General features: G+C 35.9%; 2 protein-coding genes across 2 annotated transcripts in view; both read right to left on the bottom strand.

Moving 5' to 3' along the window:
- Nucleotides 1–1,236: 1,236 nt before the first annotated feature.
- On the bottom strand, nucleotides 1,237–10,848 carry LOC131958182 (cubilin-like). Its single transcript, XM_059323054.1, has 9 exons — nucleotides 10,818–10,848; nucleotides 10,389–10,568; nucleotides 8,952–9,101; nucleotides 8,598–8,785; nucleotides 5,167–5,387; nucleotides 4,916–5,053; nucleotides 3,503–3,687; nucleotides 2,816–3,166; nucleotides 1,237–1,433 (listed from the first exon to the last, which is right to left on the bottom strand). The coding sequence occupies exons 1-9, from the start codon at nucleotides 10,846–10,848 to the stop codon at nucleotides 1,237–1,239; spliced, it is 1,641 nt and encodes a 546-aa protein (XP_059179037.1).
- Nucleotides 10,849–12,305: 1,457 nt separating this feature from the next.
- The window catches only part of LOC131958173 (cubilin-like), a 54,368-nt gene continuing 44,943 nt past the window's right edge, over nucleotides 12,306–21,730 (bottom strand). The window contains exons 32-36 of the mRNA XM_059323044.1: nucleotides 20,695–20,808; nucleotides 16,647–16,901; nucleotides 14,138–14,273; nucleotides 13,450–13,643; nucleotides 12,306–12,394 (exon numbers count right to left, since the gene is read on the bottom strand). Of these exons, the coding sequence (XP_059179027.1) occupies nucleotides 12,306–12,394; nucleotides 13,450–13,643; nucleotides 14,138–14,273; nucleotides 16,647–16,901; nucleotides 20,695–20,808 (788 nt within the window). The remainder of the gene's footprint in view (nucleotides 12,395–13,449; nucleotides 13,644–14,137; nucleotides 14,274–16,646; nucleotides 16,902–20,694; nucleotides 20,809–21,730) is intronic.

The following is a 21,730-nucleotide window of genomic DNA, read 5'->3' as shown; positions in this document are numbered from 1 at the left end:
GTTTTTTTAGCAATTGAATTGGCTAAATTAGGATAAAATTTAATTTAAACAATATTTGCTTAATTTTCTTACACTGGCTAAAGTAAAATATTTTAATATATTTTTACCCAATAATATGTGCCTAGCTGGCTGTGATGATAGTGTAATAAACACCACGTAGGTGACGCTGGTTCGAAATACATCAATTCAATTGTAAATTTGTATGTTTTAATTTTCCCTCATAGAAAATGTAGAGTGCAAATAAAAAAACAAACAAGGGATTTGTTCTAATTCATTATTATTAGTTTGACGGTAGCTTTAATCAATTACTCATTTATTATTCATATGCGGTTCTAGCTGAGAAAATATTATAGAAATGAACAGTAGCGTAGCGAGGTGGGGGGGGGGGGGGGGGCGGGGACATATGACCCCGGGCGCCGACCTTAGGGGGCACCAAAATGGGTTGGAGAAATAAATTGAAAGGTTGAGGGGGTGCAAATCGAAAAGTTTGTCCCCGGGAAGGGTCGCTACGCCTCTGGAAATGAATCAACGTTTTTAGAAGACAAAAACTTGTAAGTATTGTAAGATAAGGTGTCACTTCTTTTCAGTTGCCTTTCGAGACTTGGCGGGGCACGGATCAGGTTTAGTAGGGTTTACTTCTTTCTGCGACCTCAGCATATGAAGGGATAGTGTGGTCAGACCCATGCTCAGCTAAAATCGGTGTTTTTTGGAAGATGTGAACATGTCTGAAATGTGACGTCTTTTTAAATGTGGAGTCTGGGTTTTTGTGATAATAAGCGACAGTGGGGAGGGGAAAGATAAAAATGTTCAAACACATGTGACGTCACTTCGGGATCACCCCCCCCCCCCCCCGAAACTTACAGTTATCCAAGAAAAACATGTAGTTTAGTGTGAAATTAAATCAGTATTGCTAATCAACAGCAAACATTCTAAGCTTATGCATCTATTAAAATTGACATTGATCACCTGCTTCTGTATCTGATGTATATGTTGCTTTAAATCCATTACTAGTTCCATGTCCATTGGTAAAAAATATAACAGTCATTTTGTTCATTGAAGAACTTACAGGATCAGGTATAATATCAGTATTACATATTTTGCCAATATATTTTGTTAAAGGAGAAACTCCATTTAACACCTGTATTGAATAAATATCGCAAACAAATTAATGTAGTTTACTTGCACTTGTAATGCGCTTATACAATATTTTTAACAACAAAGTATTTTCTATAAATTTTAATATTTTTTTAACCATACCATAACATAATCTTGGCACCTTCCACTGTTAATTTTCATATCATTAAAAGTCAAGGTAACTTTTCTACCAGTTTCAACCTCAATCTGCCAAACACATCTGCGGTTGTGAGCATAAAAACCTGGGTAATTGGGAGATGTGAGAACTCCAGTTGGTGCTGTTAATGTTCCACCACAGCCTATGGTTTAAAAAGAAAAATATATTATTGATACACAAGTTTTTATTTTGTGTTACTCAAATATATTTTTAGAGATGGTTTATAGGCTATTTCTAATACATATCCAGCCTAAAATTACAAGCATAACAAAAACCTTTTTTTAGTAGTGCTTAGAATTTTTGGTGAGAAAAGGATTGTGTGTTTTTGGGCATGAATAAAGACCACAATTGTTAAGGCAAACCACCTCTCCCAATTTGCTTATGGTTTTATTTCTTCTTTCCACATGAATCTTTTATTCTCTCTCACTATTAAGTTTTCGGAAATAAATTTTAATTATCATCATAAAACTTTACTTCTGGTAACATGTAGCCTTTTTTAAACATAAAATAATACTACATAATTAAAAGCCGTGTGCAAAATATAATCTGATGTAATTAATCTGATATGTGGGGTGACAAAGTCGGATGGGAGAGCTCATGGTTGCTTTCTCCTGAAGTCTAGAGCTTCGTTCCCAGAGTAGATGAGGCTTATTATTACCCAGAGATAGTGGGTGTAGGACAAAAGGCCGATAAGACAAAAGGCCAACACTGATAAAAGGCCAACATGGACAATAGGCCTACAGCTAAAAGGCAGACAGTCAAAAGGCTGACAGACCATAACGCAGACAAACCATACAAGCATTAGAAATACTAATGTCGCAAAATATGTGGTACACCTAAATAGTGAGAAATGTAGTAACTACTGTCTTTTATAGCTCCTTCTATGTCAACGAGGTGGGACAATCATCAAAAAACCAAGTCAAAAGCTGTCGCATCATCGCCCACATGCAATAAATCGGATCGTGTAGAGACAATGCTAGTTGCTATTCCTTGGATGTCTGCCTTATGGATGTCGGCCTTTTATCAGTCGGCTTTTTGTCTTGTTCCACAAAATGGCAAAGAACCAAGTATGTATGTCCTCAAAATGCTAAATGTTTATTTAATGTGACATGTCTTGTTGGCTTTTTGTCTTGTCTGCCTTTTGTCTTGTCGGCTTTTTGTCCATGTCAGCCTTTTGTCCATGTCTGCCTTTTGTCCATGTCGGCCTTTTGTCCGGATCCCAGAAACAGTATCCTCTTGGCGAGAAAACTGCAAAATCAAACGATGGCTGTCTTGCAGATTGTTCTTGGGTGAACAAAGGCTTTGGAAGTTAATCCATAAAGAAAGTCAGGCTGAAGTCACATTCAACAGGCCATAAACAAAACATAATACTTAATAGTATTGGAAGAACTCCCCTATAATAATATTACAATTAAGAATGAAGATGAAGAAGAAAATTAATCTGCTAATTATAGGACAATAGATCAGAACTAATTAAGTGTTTGAATGATTCTACAAGCTAAAAGCAAAATCTAAAACCCTTACTTTCAACACTAGCTTGGAATACAATCCTAAACCCAGCAGCTGTAGAGCTGCTATCAGATTTAAATTTGATGTAAGCTGTGTTGTCAGATGTTTCCACCCTTTGTACTCCAGACACTGAACCACAGCTGTGAAAAATGTTTGGGTCTGTTGCATTTCCATCATTGATGTGAAGGAAATCAGCTGTACAATTGGTTGAAGACTGCAGGTTAAAATTTGTAATGTTGAAGATGATATAGTGTCCCACAGGAGCAATGATAGACCATTCACATTCTGTATTTATCCTGTAGTTCCCAGGATAGTTGGGACTGGTAATTGTACCACTTGCTCCAATAATTGTACCTCCACATGTTGCTAGGGACATAATTAAGCATTATGTTTTTAAATTTGAAGTTAGCATTAAATAATATATGTATGCAAAGTTGTGGCGATCATGCAAAATACCCATGGACAAATATCTTCCAGTTGGTTTATGTAAGGAAAATATACATAGGAAATACAGCCTGATCCTAAAATCTCTAATATACTGTGCTAATTAAAACATAGACTACATTACAAGTTTTAAAAAACGACAGTAATAATATTTTTATGTGTTTAACTTTTTTTTAAAATGGCAAATTCAAAATTACATACTACCAACTGTAAAAATCACAAAGAGCACCAGCGTCTTAAGAAAAACAAATAACTTACCAATAGAATAATTAAATTTAAATCCCCAGCTATTTACTGGATGGTCTGTTCTAAACCTGGCCAGAAGAACATTGTTTGTTGAATAAATTGTGCCTGGTTTTGATGTACCACACATACGTTGTCCAATGGTAGGGGAAGAAATGGTACCACCATCATGTAATTCAATGAAGTATGAGTTGCACGCACTGTAAATAGGTTTAGTAGTTAATTTAAAACATTAACCTGTGTTAAATAAGTTTTTCAGTTTTTATAAATGTGAGTGGTTTAATCATTTAAAATGTTATATGTTTTTAGAAGGATTGCTTTTTGGTGAGTATTGCATCATTATAAGTATTATTTTGTATTTGTATTGAAATTTTAGGAATTATTTGTTTGTATGGTGTAAGTGGGTGTTGTGTGGTTGAAACCTGCAAAATTCAGACCAGTCTGCATTGGCAGATCGAGGCATTGGGTCACTTTGTGTGTCATACCTAGCATGGCATACAGTGGATTGTTGTTTTTGTAATTCTTGTAAAGTGATAAAGTGGACCATTTTTATTTTGTACATATTTCATGTACCAATCTAATTATTAATGTAATTTTCTGGATCAGTGTTGCATTTCCAGGCCACTGGCAATTCAGTTAAGTTTACATAATTTTGCTAGTTTCGAATAGATCTAGTTATTTATTATGAGTATTTAGTATTTTTGACACTATGAGTATGAGACACACCCACTTTTGGATATTTGGTTGTATTTTATACAGTGTAGATATTTGGTTATGTTTGATACAATTTTGAAAATTAGGTAATCTATCGTTTTGGGTACGTAAAATCGCCCGCGACTAGTAAAATGAAAAACAGGTGACTCCTTACATTTTCTGGCCTATGTTGATATATTTAGCCATTGATTTAGGTTTATTATTCATTTATCTATAATAATTGACACAAACATATGATAATAAACTTCTATTAAAGCCTTGACAATGAGGTAACGTTTTCGTACATTAATAGCCGCGGGCGATTTTACGTACCCAAAACGATAGATTACCGAAAAGTATGTTGTTCTATAATATTAATAAGATTGCGCCCATTTAATTTTTCCTATGATTTTTCATTCATCTGTTTTCATATTTTCTGATTGTTATGGCTGATTAGCTGTTTTGACTAGGTGCTGTTTTCTATAATTTAATTGTAGTGAATATATTTGTAGTTCTTTTAAAGGATTTGACTCTATTATTTTTTTGCAATAAAGTTTATGATCAGTAGTTAATTATTAGTTAATTATCTATTTTTTTTTTAAATTTAGACTAAGGTTAGGCATTAACTAGTCTGGGTTCAGCCAGATTTGCACTGATGCCCATAGTTTAATTATATTCCTAGGGATTAAATTAGGTACCCACATGCCAGGGCTTAATTAAAAGTAATATTGTTACCCTTCTCTGGCTTGAATCTCAAATCTGTCATCAAAATCCAATCTCACTCTTTCTCCAGCTGGTGCAGTAATGACCCATTTACAGTCAAGATTTGGCATATAATATGTACTTCCATTATTTCTTGGAGGTTCAAGAATTCTTCAATTAAAAAAAAATAATTGCTAAAATAATAAAATCATTATTTGTTAATATTAGCATTGTAAAAAAAAATTAAGCAGACTTGTGAGATAACTTTAAAAAGATTTTTCTACCCTGATGGCCTAGAATGTGACACTATGATGTGGTCACTACAGTCCAAATTGACTTCTGAGACGGTAAAAGAAAATCCAGATCCAAGACCACTGGAGCCGGAGACAAACTGGACAAACAAATAATTACTAGATGTCTCTAGTCTTTGTGGTGCAACTGTTCCACAGTAAGTTCCATTTTGTGTTCCAAGTGGAGGAGAACTAGGTGTCAATCCATTCAAAATCTACAATAAAATATACAGACATCAATTGCATAAAAAAATCTTTCTTGGCATGATTTACGCATTATAATTAGTATGTCGTTTTTTAAATATTTTAGAAACATTTTAAAGTTTGAAACCAACATAAATAGATCAAATGAGGTTTCATAATTTTTAAACTCCCTAAATATAATTGTGTATCCACTTGTTAGAATTAAAGTGGATACAACATTATTTTTAGTTTAATGAATAAATCATATTTATATTATTTTAAAAATTAGACTATAAATATAATACATCTTTTTAATGTGAAATTTAAGTTAATTTTTAATATTTTAGAGACATTTTTAAGGTTTAAATTAAGGTTTATAAAAATTCCTTTATATTTTACACAATTCCATAAACTCTTCCTTTCTATCCAGTTGTTTGTTAGGTTTAAATAAAAAATGATGTGCTAGATAATGAATAGATTATAAATAAACTTAAAATTGCATTTATTTTTAAATGTTAATTTTCAATATAATTAAAACACAGCTTTATACAATTCTATATTTTATATATCTTTCGCAAGCGATGTTTTGTTTTAAACACCACCTGGCAATTAATTTAAAATTATCTACATAATGAAAGGGGTGTTTGACAAAAGGTCGATATCTAAAAGGCCGACAAGACAAAAGGCCGACACGGACAAAAGGCCGACAGCCAAAAGGCTGACAGAACAAATGGCCGACATGACATAAGGCCGACAGCCAAAAGGCCGACAGACCATAAGACAGACAAACCAGAAGGCCGACAAGCATAAAAAATACTAATATCACAAAATATGTGTTACTGCATAGCTCCTATCTTGACAACCATCGAAATAAGGCACGAAATAAGGTGAAACGTTCAAGAGAAGGGACGATGCTAGTTGTTATCCTTATTAGGTGAACCATCGGGTCCAAGCGATTGATGATTACGGGAGTGTCAACACAAAGGATCAACACATAAATATTGCGAAATGCGGTCACTACTGTCTTTTATAGCTCCTTCTATGTCAACGAGGTGAGACAACCACCAAAGAACCAAGTCAAAAGCCGTCGAATCATTGCCCACATGCAAGAAGGTGGAACGCCAAGAGACAATGCTAGTTGCTATCCTTATAAGGTGAACATGGAGTCCATACAACTGGAGATGGCGGGAGTAATTATACAAAGGATAAACAAATGGGTGGTGTCACCACCATATTTTGCAAAGAAATCAAAGAAACCGAATGAAAGAGAACGATCACATGCCTTGACTGGACTACATGTTAAATACCGACAAACTTTGAATTATATCGTAGTTTCGTCCATGGCGAATAGCGTGCAAAAAAAAGTAATACTATATTCGTTGGATTCATTAATTCTGTTGCGATTGTGATACAAGTGTGACAAAATTGGTAAGTTATTTTTTGTTTTTTGTTAAAAAGAAACACCACATTTGATATTAATAAACAAAATACAAGTATCCCTACATGTTTTATAAACACAAAAATATGTCATATTCAACCCACCTACAACGCAATAAACAGTTACTTCAGTGCAATAAAAATTAAACATGTCTGTAATTGTAGTTTGTTGTTTTATAAAACTTGTCGACCTTTTGTCTTGTCGGCCTTTTGGATGTCGGCCTTTTAGCAATCAGCCTTTTGTCTTGTCGGCTTTTTGTCTTGTCGGCCTTTTGGATGTCGGCCTTATGTCCATGTCGGCTTTTTGTCCGTGTCAGCCTTTTGTCCGTATACCAATGAATGTGTGTGTCTATATCACGTATTCATTACTACTTGATGAGAATACACCAAGGATGGTTTCTGCAGGGTACGAAATAAAATTCTGATGCCGTTTGGCATCTATCTATAAACTTGGTATCCGTTGATTGAGCGTCCTGCTTAGTGGTCAAAGGGACTACTTGATTCAAGGATAAAACTGCACCAGGCGCATCTGCCATTGCCCCAGTGGTTGAGTGACCCAGAGGACCCTTGCTCTCCTGTAAGCACTATGGCACCTATGTTCATTTTTAAAAAGGCTATATACTAAGGACACAGTGGGCTACAATGATAATTAACTAAATCAAAACAGTCGCGTCCTCCGGCACCCCAACAGGTATATTACTGCATGGATATTGTGGGCTACTAAAATTGTTGCCTAAATTGAACCAGTTGTGTCCGCCTGCACCCAGGCAGCTGGGTGGCCCGGAACATGGTGGGCCACTACATTTGATGACTAATCCAAACCAGGGGACGCACCAATTGCCCCTGTTGTAGTGTAACCAGAAGTTCCTAAGAATGCCATGCGACGCCACTGATAAATGAGCCTGTTATAAAGGTTGATTAATGTACACTGAAGGTGTTCATATAGCATGACCAATGGTGTCTGGGCGGGAATGTGAACAAAACCGCACCCAAACATCAATGATCGAATTTAGTGCTGTCATTGTTTACATTTAAAAAACTAAGTTTTAGATAAAAAAGTTCAAAAGACTAAATGTACACTATTGGTACTATTGATAAAAATCCTCTTAAAATATTGCGTCAGCCTTTCTTCTTCTTCTTCTTCGTTCGTAATTTTTAGTGTTGGAAGTGATCGAGCCTTATCTGCCAGAGGGTTTGAACTCAAGACATTTTTTTCGAATTCATCAACCATGAGCTTTTGCCGACTCGACTACGCCTCCATCATAATTAAGGATATGTGTCATGGTTATGCGTCATTGAGGCCATTGACTCCGATTTCAGCCTGCTTTTCTTTTTGGATTTGCTCCCATAGCCTTTGTCCAACCAAGAACAAACTACAACAAGGCTTTGATTTTGAAGTTGTCTCTTCTAGAAGAGTGGCTGTCCCCAGCTAACGGGCCTCATCTACCCGAGAGTTCGAACTCGAGACTTTTCGGTTTAGCAAACATGAGCTTAACCGACTCGACCACGCCGACCCCCTAGCCTTTCTTCTGAGTCCGCGTTAATGAGCTAGACAACTACACTAGTTTATTATAAATGGCTGTAAAAATTGTCATGTTAACCATTTTTATTTAAAACACTGTAATATCCCAAGCAATGAAATTTAAAAATCAATCAAATAAAATTTAAGATGGTACTAATAAGATGATTATGAAAGTGTTAAATGTAAGATACTATTGTATGATTATATTTATATATGATTTGTGCTCAGATTTAATGACATTTTAATGACATTGTTTAATAGATATTCCATTGTAAAAGATTACCTTTAAGTATTGATTTGCACATGGGTTGGTATCAGGAATGTCAAACTGTTGGTTAAAAGTTAATCTAATTGTTCGTCCAGGTCGTACAGAAATTTTCCAAATGCAGGTTTGATTGGGTGTGAAGTTTTCAGGATAAAACGGGCTGGTAATGGTACCACCAGATACTTGCTCCATTATAGATCCACACACTAAAGTATTGGTAAAAGTAGACGTATTTATTTTAATCACATTAAATAAACATTTAGCATTTTGAGGACATACATACTTAGTTCTTTGCCATTTTGTGGAAAATGTGTGGAAAAACACACTTTGTAATGTGCAGTTTTTAAAATAATTTAAAGAAAATAGACTTACCCTGAGTGTAACTAATGTTGAATCCCGAGCTACTGTATAGCCAATATGCCTCAAACAACACTCCCATGATACTAGCACTTGAATTAAATGCTGGATGATTTTGATGGTACAGTGGTTGAGAAATTTGATCAGCTGCATCCCAAGCTAAGCCTGACATTAGAAAATTAACACTGCCATAGGTAAATAAAGATGCCCAAGAAAAAAGACCAATAACATAAACACACTTTTCTATTCCCCATGTGGCAAAAACCCTAGACTAAAATCTCTGAGGAGTAAAATTAGCTTCGATGAGAACAACTATAAAGGTATAAATTTTGTATTTAATAATTACGCAATGTATTGAGAACTATCAATAAATTAATGTCTACCTATAAAATCATACTCTGTGGTCAAGGAGTTTGTCTTTTTTTTGTATTTGTTTGACACAGCAACTGATCAAAGAGTAAAGCTATGACTATATATATGATATCCTAAGTTGGGAGCCATTAAATTCAAATGTTAGATCAGATAAACAAATTTAAAAATACCAATGATGTGAAAAATTTACATAATTCAAAAATAACACAAAACCCATGTCTCCAAAAGCATGTCTAATCTGATATGTAGATTGGAGTTTGCACAATTAAAAAGCATCAATTTAAAAGGTTATTTTTAATAACATATTTAGTAAATCTAAAAGATTTGGCAAACCATGATATTGTGTCATTTAAGTGTGTAAAAAGACAAAACATAACAGAATGTAGAGGTAATAATAAATAATGTGAATAATGGACAGAATGTTTAGCAGAGTAATGAATCAGATTTATCTCAATGAGAAGGGGGGAGGGTAAAGTAGTGCAAGAGATGAAAATTTTTTAAGAAAAACTGAAGAATAAACCCAACAAATCATCACTCAGTCATTTGTTAAAATTAGAAAAGATGTCAAAGCAAAGCTGTGGTTAGTTTCACACATAAAGTAACAAAAGGCATCGACATTTGTTATACATCTCCTTGATTCAATATAATTATTGTTCTTGTCAAAGTTATGTTCTAAACCTCAAGCAAAAGTTTTCCATCCCAGGAGGTTTTGTCATAAAGAAGACAAAGTGAGATGGAATTCTCATGATTAGGGGTTATGTCCAGGTTTATTTTTGTATGAGCCCCTCATACAAATACATTTATATTTTTTAAAATGGTGAACAATGGAAAATAAATTTAACAATCCGATCTCAAAGAAAAGAGATGGAAAACATGCTTTAACTTTAAGACAATTTACATTTAACTTTTTCTTTGTAAAATGCAAGGAAGTTAATGTAAGACAGAAATGTAATAATACTATGGGTTAGTTTAAATGATCCACGAGAATGTTTAAGAATAGAGTTTAGAAAAACATCTTACGAAAATTCAAAACTTATAAGATTACAATGTTTACTTCAGAGTAATTTTAACAGTACAAACCATTGTAGAATTGAATGTAACCTTCGTCATACAGATTTAAACTGTTTATTTTAGCGGTTATAGAATATCCTTCAGGTGCCACAATTATCCATCTACATATAGCATCATAATGATTATTAAGAAAATTAGGTTTATATAGTTCTTGACTTGTCCAGTTGGCTGTAAGTGTGCCTCCACATTCTGTAATTGAAAACTGTTTTGTTAATTTTTTTAAATTGAATTTTTTCTGACTTTAAATGATTAATATAAATTTCTTCATTTGATTTACAATTAATTTTATCAGCCAAAATGCCTACAACAACAGTTTCGGGATGTATTACGAAACTGCAACCATGTAAAAAGGTGAATAAGCTTTTCAAACAATGGTGTAGTTTACTGCAAAATATAAGGAGGGTAGCTATGCAGGATGACACTTTTTAAAATACATACTATAGTTGAACAAAGGTGGAAAACTCTGCATCTTTACAATAGCACCAAGGTGTGCCAATACATTTACATTCACTCACCAATGGGGAACCATGGAGAGTAAAAGGAATTCCAAGTTAACAAAAAGCCTCTATAGTTATCATGGTCGTCTGTTACAAAAACCACTGTCATTACATTGCCAGTGGAGCGCACAGATGGTGGGAGGCTAGTGCCACACCATTTTCCTAAGGAAGTTCCAGTATCTCGGCTTCCATCAAAAATCTAGTATTAATAGGTAAGAAATTTTATTTAAAAAACAATTATTGGTTATTTGAATCTTGGGAAAGGTCAAATTAAGTTACAATAAAAACACCAGAAGTTTGAGTATGTGGTATTCTAGAATTTTCCTTAATTTGCAAATCCACTAGAGAGATTTTAAAATTTAGTATTTTACGTCATATTCTTACTAAAGGGGTATTCATTAAAAAAAACTGCAAATTGTTTTTATTTTTATGTTGGTAGTAATTTTAAAAATTTATTTTGAATGAGCGTGCATTAGAATAATCCAAACTACCATTTTGAGGTAAAGATCTAGCCCAGGGGTCTCCAAACTTTTCAGTCCGAGGGCCGCATTAACTATCAAATTTCAGTTCGGGGGCCAGTTTCTTCCAGGCATGTCTTTGATTTTTCTGAGCAAAGTTCCTCAGCCATCACCAACAAACGATTTTTCCTTGGACAAAAAGATCTCCGTGGGCCGGATGAGAGGACTTTGCGGGCCGCATCCGGCCCGCGGGCAGTAGTTTGGAGACCCCTGATCTAGCCTATTAATGTTTTACATTGAGAATATTTTTATATATGGTATTAACAAGTGGAATAAAATTAAAAGTACACATACCTCTACATAGTCAAAATTACAATTTGGATCCATTTGTAGCACAATCTCAACAAATGTTATTTGCAAGAAGTGGTGTTCAGATGTAGTTATTGACCAACTGACAACAAAAAGTTTGAATATTATTATGTAACTTACTTTTATTGCAATGATACCATAGAGATTATTTTTACCTCTTATATTTATAATCATTATTCCTAACCTGTCTGTCAGTGTAAACTGAAATCAATACTTGGGTTTAGTATGCCCTGATGAGCATTGACTTTTTTCAGGAAAATATAGATAGTTAATAATCATCATGTAGTTACAAGACACAGGGGATGAAAATAACTAGGCCAGGTGCTAAGAATGAGTGCAAATGCATTGGGCAGGGCTGCTCTCAGAAGGACATCACAGGGTAAGAGAAAATGAGGGCGACCAAAAGAACAATGGAGAAGATCAATGGAGAAACAGTTGAAGGAAAGTGGCCTAACATTCAAAAAGGCATGTCACTTCTTGATGCCTTATGCGCCAATGGGCATTGAGAGGTGATGATGGTGAGGCAACTAATGGTCACTGTGTAACTTCACACATTAGAAATAATTTGTTAAACATACATTATATAATTTGTATTGATTTTCTTACGTATAATGAGAACCTCCTGGATAAATAGATGGGTAATTAGGGGATGCTATTTGTCCATTATCACCAGTTAAAAAGTTAGAGGTAGCTGAAAAAAGTGAATTGTAAAATTACATTTTGGCAAAAAATATTTATAATACTTTACTCAATATAACCACTGATGTTTTTTTTTTAGGCAATCATTAAAAAATTTTTTAGAACATTTTTAAGCATCTCTGGCGTGTAAGTTATTAGCTTTTAAAAAACATTTAAACATAAATTCAATGCTTATTAACAAAGACACTTATTACTGCATTGAGTTTAGAGTCTGTACCTCCTGTGGCAATCAGTCGGTCAATAGGAGGCAATATTGGTCAATGGGCGCATTGACCGGTCAATGCATGCTTTGGCCGACTTCGGGCTTGGACCGTAACATATATAATATAAAGCTCAAATGGACAGGGTGCTATTTTGTAATAGACTATGGATAATTTGTGGTATTATAGTTGTTTACTAAGTTGTATAAGGCAGGTCTGCCGGTGCCCCTGCAGGATGCAATTTGGCGCCCCTGACTATGCATTTATGTTTGCATTTAAGTTTGTTTATGTTCACGTTTAATTTTGCATTATTTTCTGAGTTATTGCTTGCATTTCCATTTATATTTGTGTTTCTATTTGTATTTGTGTTTGTGTTAGCTTTTGTGTTTTCTTTGTGTTTGTGTTGGTTGGTTGTGGTTAGCGCTAAGTTTAAAGTTAGAGTTAGGTTGATAGTTATGTGTTGTCAAATGTCCATGCCGGGTATATGCTGCTTAGTAAACACACAAGTCATTGTCCTTTACAGATTGGTTTTTCTCAGATAACAGTACAGGGCCTGGCAAGAATGGCTAGTATGTCTATATATATATATATATATATATATATATATATATATATATATATATATATATATATATATATATATATATATTTATTTATTTATTTATTTATTTATATATATATGTATATGTGTATATATATATATATATATATATATATATATATATATATATATATATATATATATATATATATATATATATATATATATACATAAAACAGGCTCACAAAAAAAAAGTGTGTTGAAATATCATTAGCTGAAGAAAAAAAACAATAATGATTTACGTACTTGAACTCCATAAAGCTGTAAAGCCTTTCCCTGTATTTGCTTCATTTGATCTAAAGATAACAATAGCACCAGCATAAGATGAGCTTAAGTTGTAAGGACCATTGTTCCCATACCATCTGCCAATATAGTTACTTATTTCTGGTGCTCGTATTTCTACATAGTCATCATTGAAACCTCCGTTAAGTTCAAAGTCACTGAAAAAAAAATTAGTATGCCAAAAATGCAATCAACTGTACTGCCTTCCCTTCTACTAGCTTTTTGTGACTAAGGAAAATATATTAGTATTATAAACAGTGCTTCATGATAGTTAAACAGAAATCATTTCTTTTAGATGAATGTTATGTAAGTCAACTAGTTGTAATAGGACCTATGGCTTCTAAACACTTTTTTTTTCCTTTTCCTTATTCCATTAAAACAATGCATCATTTTTATTTACTGGACTTGCAACGGATGGCATATTTGTAATCTATTCCCTACATTGCTGTATCTCATTACTTTTATAGCTTTAATGATAATCTAAAAAGATGGCTACCATCAATTCTTCCAAAATCTCTTACTTCAGACAGTTTATATTGCATTTTACTTCTGTACTTAATTCTTTTCTCTCTCTCTAAAACAATTTAAAATGTTTAAAATGGTTCATTATTGATGAGTCAGATGAACAACATATACTTTTCCAAATACTTACTCAAAAAATAACGTCAATGAATTTCCCGGTGATGTTTTGAATACCCACTGACATTCAATATTGTTAGGATAATTGAATGGGTAATTAGGTGTTTGAAAGTGTCCAGAGTATGCCGTTATCTCATCACTTCCACAAGCTGTATGAAAAAGTTCATTCCAAATCTCAAATCATAATACATATTTTAAACATAATCCTTTTATATATATATATATGGCTGGTTGCAGCGCTGACCTCCCTATCTCTTCATATGCCGAGGTCACATAAACAAGTGAACCATCAGGTTTGAAAGGGAACTTTACTTACTTTTATATAACAAGTTTAAGCAGTGATCTATAGCAGGGGTCTCCAAACTACGGCCCGCGGGCCGGATGCGGCCCGCGAAGGTCTTTTTGTTCACAGAAAAAAATGTTTGTTAGAGGTGGCTGAGGAACTTTTCTCAGAAAATGTAAAACAATTTGATAATATAGCTTTGAGTGCAAATACCATTGCCCTCCGTGTTGCAGACATTGATGAAAACATTGTGACTCAAATATTGAAAACTGCTAACAAATTTCGCAATTTTTCAATTGCAATGGATGAGTCCCTAGACAGTTGTTCCATGTTTTTGGAACAAGTACAGGGCAACAACTTGATGCATTTTCAGCCGTGCAAGGTCTTCATGGTTGAAGCAACCACTGAGTTCCCCACATCATTTGCATGCGAGATCATCACAGACTACCAGCTGCAGTTTCAGTTGCAGTTTTCTGACTAGGATTCAAAGGCAAAAGAAGAGAAACTGTTTCAAACCCATTTGAAGCAAATGTAACCAGTTGCCCATGTGTACTGCAGATGGAGATCATTGAATTGCAAGTTAATGACTTCCTTAGGGACAAGTTCAAAAAATGCGGGTAGGTTTTTTGTGTTTGCCCAAGGAGAACAAACTTGGACATCGAGTGTGTTGTCGGCCCATGACAGTGTTTCTTCTGGGGGGGGGGGGGTGGGTGGGTGGCATTTTAAATGTGTATATATTTCTATATAAATTATATTATGGCCCTTGAACTGATATTTGATGGTTAATGCAGCCCTCGGGCTGAAAAGTTTGGAGACCCCTGATCTATAGCATGAATCTTGGACTAAGAGTAAGGTAGTGCTTGACCTCCTTTATTTTACAGTGACCATAGTAAAGTCACCTGGCAAAATAGTCTAAACCCTCTTTCATACACATTTTTTTGGTCACTTAAACAATATATCCTTTAACCTTTTGAACCCACTATGCCTCCTAATAAATTGACTATCCGAACATAAAAATGTATTAAAAAAGTACCCTGATATACCCTGAGTATTGAACTTAGTATAAAATGAGAGGAAAACAATATATTTTCAACTAGCTTACCCGTCGCACAATACTGAGATCTCAGAAGAAATATAAAAGCAAGGACACTTGTTATGATAACAATCAACTGTATCCAATGGTGTATTTTTAGATGTGTGACTTTATTTTCTGTCCTAATGCAATGGTAGTTTTAATAACTGATACATATTGCACCCAAAAAAAAAAAACATCGACCGGCCAGGTATCAGGGCGCCAGTGGATGACACCAGTCAAACTACCAAAAGTGCCCCAGGCGCCGCCCTGTTTTGGTTCAGTAATAGATTGTAGTAGCCAACTAATTACCTCATGTAAGGCACTCTTTAAAACATGTAGTACTCATGGTGAGCCCAGAATTCTCTGGGTCACATAATGACAGGACACCCGAGTGGACCCCAGGTACTTTGGTAGCCAGGAGGAAACTCGGGTCACTCAAAGGCTTCTGGCCTTCAAACGAACTATTACAGTTTATAATTTATACAGAAAATATTAATTGTAACCAGCATCCTACCCACCCTTGAAAAAAATATCAGAAAAAAAAAACCTACCTCTGGATCAGATTGTAGCCAATATTATATTTAGTTGCCAGAAACATTTATGGTCCAAGGGAAACAAACATGTTGATTTTTTTTTAAAACAATCTTAGCTTGGTTAATTCCTTTAGAATTCAAAAGATTTTGTTTCTACTCATGGTTGCAGGATGTCCCTGATGAGTACCTTACTCACTTAAGGGAAACAAAGGTGGCCGGGCATAATGCTGACCACACTATTCCTATGACAAGGTCAGTGAGAAAGATTAACTCTACTTCTTCTGCCCTATGAATCTAGGGCATGAAAGGGAAAAGATTGATGATTCCCAGGAGTATTCGCAACAACATCCCCAAGTTTCATGGCGGTCAGATGAATTGTGTAGTAATGCATATAATACCCACAGACAGGCACACATTCTTTCATATATAAATATATATATATATATATATATATATATATATATATATATATATATATATATATATATATATATATATATATATATATATATATATTTTTTTTTTTTTTTTTTTTTTTTAATTTATTTATTTATAAATATATAACATTGATAGATTATGTAAGTTTACACAAACAATAATGAAGTGTCAAAGAAACATAATTATAACTTACAAGCAAGTGATGATGAGTATACAGCCCTAAATCCATTGCCAGTACGATAAGAAGCACCAGACCTGAACACTACATAGATGGCAAAATCTTGAGAATAATAAGGTGCAGGGATGTTGTTTCCACAATATCTTGTTTGTTGTTGGTTTGGATGAAGCTCAAGTGGTTCTGTGCCATCATTAACTGTTACATAACTTTGCTGGCAACCATCAACATCAGGTATATTCATGTAGGTAAATGAAAGATGAACATTGGAAGCTAAAAAATAAAATTAAAAATGTTGATTTTTTAAATTTTTACGCAACCTACGACTACATTATTAATAATTAATGCACATAAAAAAAACTTGGAGATATTACAATCATTTGTTTAAGTTAGTTTAATGTTTCCCCTGAAAGATTATCAACATATAGATCAACTCAACATAATTTTCATCTTTTTTGTTCCTAATTGTCATATTACATGAGGTTTCAAACACCATTATACACCAGATTACTCAGATTTCAGCAAGCTTTTTTTCTGGATTTATTGCTTCCGTAACCTTTGATGATGTCTTAAATTAAGTTAAATGATGAATAATCATTTTTCGATATTTTTCTTTAAAAATGTTCCTTGGTGTGATTTAATAAATTTCGTTAGGACAATGGATCTGACTTCAGAAAAAAATAGTTTTAAAAATTCAGACCATTTAAAAAATCACCATTAAAAATTTAGGATCTATACTCTAAATCTAAGCAATTCTACATAGGGCTAGATCTAGAATCTAGATTTTACAGAGAAAAGTAACTGTTCAGAGGTTATTGCACATCTATCCTGGACCTAGATCTAGACTATATAGGCCTAATAGGCCTATATACTTACTAATTTAATCATAACTAGGGCCTAATACTATACAGATAAACTAATACCATATCCTAATAAATGTTACTACTATGCTATAGACTAACTGTAGTCATAGTAGGCTAATAGTGTTGATACTTTGTCAGAATACATACACACAAAATACATTAGGACATGAAAGTGAAAGGCTGATGGCAGCTTATGTCTGCAACTTATAATAAGAGTTGATTAGACTTATTATGTTTAACATGTAATGGATAAATACTTAACAGTTAATAGACGTCTTTCCGGCAAACGGGGTGAATTATCAAATTTTCAACTCGACATGTGCGTATTAGATGATTTCTTTAAAGCAAACATTGGTCGCTAAAATATGTACTAAATCCCATAAGCCACCAGAGCAAGTTTGTTTTATTTTCTTATTTTTTGGTGCATTTAAAAGCATCTTATTGTAACACATATGGTTACCAGCCAAGGGGTCGTACTACTGTTGTGCTGCATCGCCGTCATGGCTCGATGTAGTGAATATAGCCAGTACTTGACAACTTGACAACAACTGTCGGTGTCAGTGTGTCCTAAATCTCAGAGTCAGCCCGTCTTAACCACAACACCTCCGTGGGTAAAAGCATCCCCACTGAGTGAGGGTTACATTTGGCGCCCAACGTGGGGCTTGACCTGGAGAGATAGGCATGGCGAACAGCGATCCAACGTTCGAGAAGTTGTCGCAGGAGCTGGCCGAGTTGACGACTAGGATGGCGGAGCTATAGGCAAGCGCGCAGCGGCCCGTGACGGTGGAGGTGTGTGCACACAGCAAACTGAGCGTGTTCACCAGCCTTCCACCCACTGGAGGAGGGGAGGTGAGTTTCCCGGACTAGGAAACCCAAGTGCAATGTTCGCTGCGGAACACCAGCGTTCCGAACCCGTTGCCACGCATCTTTGGCAGCCTGAGAGGGATTGCCTATGAGCAGGTAAAGCAGGCTGCGAGTCCAGAGCAAGTGCTAAGCCTCCTGCAAAGCACTTTCGGCGACACCCGATGTGCAGACTACAGGTATCTGCAGTTCAGCCAACTCACTCCACATCCAAGAGAGTCAGCGTCGGAATTTCTCTGCCAACTGTGGTCAGAGATGACGAGGCTAAACCAGCAGCGTGTTTTTACTGCGGCCGACGCCCAGAAGAAGGTGTATCACACCTTCTGCAAGGGGGTTTCACCTCTTCTGGAGCTCGAACTTCGCGGCACATTTGGTTTCGCAGGGGAAGCCAGCCCGAAGGTGGAGGACGTCCTGAAAGCTGTTAAAAGACTGGGCGGGACAACTGAGTCCCCAGTCGTAGCCACGGCAGCAGCTAACAGGACTATCCAGGTCGACGCAGTAACGGCAGCTGTTCGCCAAGAGACGACGCCGCTGATGCTCACGGAGGAACAACTCGACCGTCTGGAGGAGAAGGTGGCAGATATCCTAGCCCGGAAACAACGGCCCTCCAGAGGAGCTTGTTACGGGTGTGGGTCCAGAGAGCAATTCGTCCGCGACTGTCCAAGGAAAGCAGCTAGGCAACGGGGTCAACAGCAGGGAAACGCCACACCATCAGCGTCGGGGAGCGGATGCTGATGCTTGGTCTGCCAAGCTCCCAGCCCAAGTTTAGGCCACCGAGATCAGCACAGTGTCGAGCAACCATAGCTCAGGTTACCTCGCCTAGCGGCAGGAAGTACGACTGTCGGGTGTTCCGCCGTGGAGGAGGGTTGCAGCCGGAGGGTGCGCGTGAGGAGGGTAGACGGCCACACCATGAATGTCAGTCTCAGCGCGAGCAAGATTGTCGCTTGGGAGACAGACATGACACAAACAGAGGTCGGAGACGACGCCGGAGGAGAGGCCGACGACGGGGTTGGCGCCGCCGTGGTTGGCAGCGACCCGACTATACAATGTCGAGTTCAGAAACGACTGTGGCTGAGGGGGAGAGATCATCCCAACCAGTGAGACAGATGAAGAGGAGGAACTGGCAATCAAGGTGGTCCCAACCAGACTCCGACCATATGCAGCGACTTTCGTGCCAGAGGTGGTCGCCCGGGACGGACAAGAAAAGGTGATGGTCAGGCCAGCCCCATATCTGGACGAGGTCAATGCGAGGGACGAAGCATCGGACGAGGATGACTCTTTGATCAACCCAGAACCACCAGCGGAGTTGCGGAGGGCAACCCGTCAACGACGACCCGTAGAGCGACTCAACCTGGCGCATCAAGTAGCGACCAGTACCAGCACTGGAGCCTCTACCGGTTTGCCGGGAATAATATATTTGAGTTGATGGGACTTAATGTCTGTGAACTACTGTACTGAATTTTTTTTAAGTACAATTATTTATGAGCTGTAAATGTAAATTCCATTTTACATTTATTTGTTAGGGGGGCTGTGTAACACATATGGTTACCAGCCAAGGGGGGATAACAAATAAAGTTTTAATTCATTGAGTTGCGGCCCCTGTGGGGCCGTAGCCCTGTTGATGTAGTTGTGTTGCATGCTCTTGTGGGCGATTTTACCTGTGTGACATGGGACTGTGTCATGTGACATGGGACTGTGGGTAGTTTCGTGGCTACCGCAAGGCTGCTGTCTGTGGACACGGTGACGGTACCAAGATATAGACCTAATGAAGGTAGTGTGGGTATATAAATTATGTTTATTGTTAGAATACTTATTTGTGTATTACTGCTAGTGCTGCATGTGCACACTAGTTAGGTTGAGTATTTATTTACGTATTTATTGTTGTACTACTTATTGGTACTTGTTGGCAGTACTGTGTATTGGCCGCAACATATTTTATTGTACCCGTGTATGTTTGTAGCCTTCACGTGGTGTTATCATTAATGTAACTTTTTCTTTACATTTGTTTTAGGGTTTACAGTTTTCTTCTGTTTTCTTTTTGGTTTTTCTGTTCTTTTGGTATTCATCTGTAATAGTCATACTACTGTTGTGCTGCGTCGCCGTCATGGCTCGATGTAGTGAATAAAGCCAGTACTTGACAACAACTATCGGTGTCAGTGTGTCCTAAATCTCAGGGTCAGCCCGTCTTAACCACAACACCTCAGTGGGTAAAACTATTCCCACTGACTGAGCGTTACATTATTATAAAGGATTTTCATATTTATTTTATTGATGATGAGAGAAGGATCCACAAGTCAGTTTTGACAAAAAAGTCTTCTGAAAAATGCATCTTCAAAACTTACCAAGTGTGTGAGTCCTGATAATCCAGATGCAAGTTGTATTGTAAGGATACTGATTCGGATAGAAGAGAGATTGTATTGATCCTCCCAAGTCTGCATTCAAAGTACCACCACAGCCTAAAATTATTGTTACATAACCAATTATAGATATTTAAAAAAATAGTTTACAATGGAATATTTAACAGAAGGCTGAACAAATAAAACTAAGGTCTGGGTGTTCATAATTGATTAGTGTTATCAACCTAAAAATTAGTGTTATTAACGTAAAAAAAATAATTTATTAGTAGTAAAGCAGATACAATATAACTATTTTCACAAAATTTTGGGAAAGAAAAAACTAACAGGTACACATTTTAAAGAAATAAAAAACAGTATTAGCTATTTACAGGAAATATGGCTTTTTTACTTTCTCGTATATACGAAGTATAGAGAAAGTATTGTAATCGTGCAAAAAAAAAATCGAGATTTTTACAAATCTCGACGTTTTACACCTCACTGATACGGAAAAACATAATTTTGCAATCTTGTCCGTATGTCTGTGTGTCTGTCTGTGTGTCTGTCTGTCTGTCCGTGTGTAAACACGATAACTTGAGTACCATTACAGTTTGGTTGATGAAATTTCATATATAAGTATTTTATCAAAATCGTGGATCCGTATCAACTTTTGAGCGATTTCCGATAACCGGAAGTGGTACTTTTTCTACTTTGAATTTTTCAAAAGCCTATAATTTGAGTACTATTTCAGATAGATAAATGAAATTTCACATGTAAGTAAAAGATCTAATTATTCTCTACCTTCTGTTAAATTTTGAGTAATTTCCGTTGACGGGAAGTACTAATTTACGCTATTTACGATTTCTCAAAAACGCATCTAAATTTATAAAGAACTAATAATATTGCGCACCATTATGAACATCTTTATTCGGCGTTCGCTTGGTGTGCAATACTTTTTTCTATGAGATTCTATTTTATTTTAAAAAGTGTATGTATTTAAAATGGATTAAAAATCATAACTATATCCCGAGTTCCCATCCCCTGT

Source organism: Physella acuta, unplaced genomic scaffold (genome assembly GCF_028476545.2).
Source record: "Physella acuta isolate Inbredline_101_S28 unplaced genomic scaffold, ASM2847654v3 ptg001297l, whole genome shotgun sequence".
Taxonomy (NCBI): Eukaryota; Metazoa; Mollusca; class Gastropoda; family Physidae; genus Physella; species Physella acuta.
This window is presented reverse-complemented; position numbering and strand designations above follow the sequence as displayed.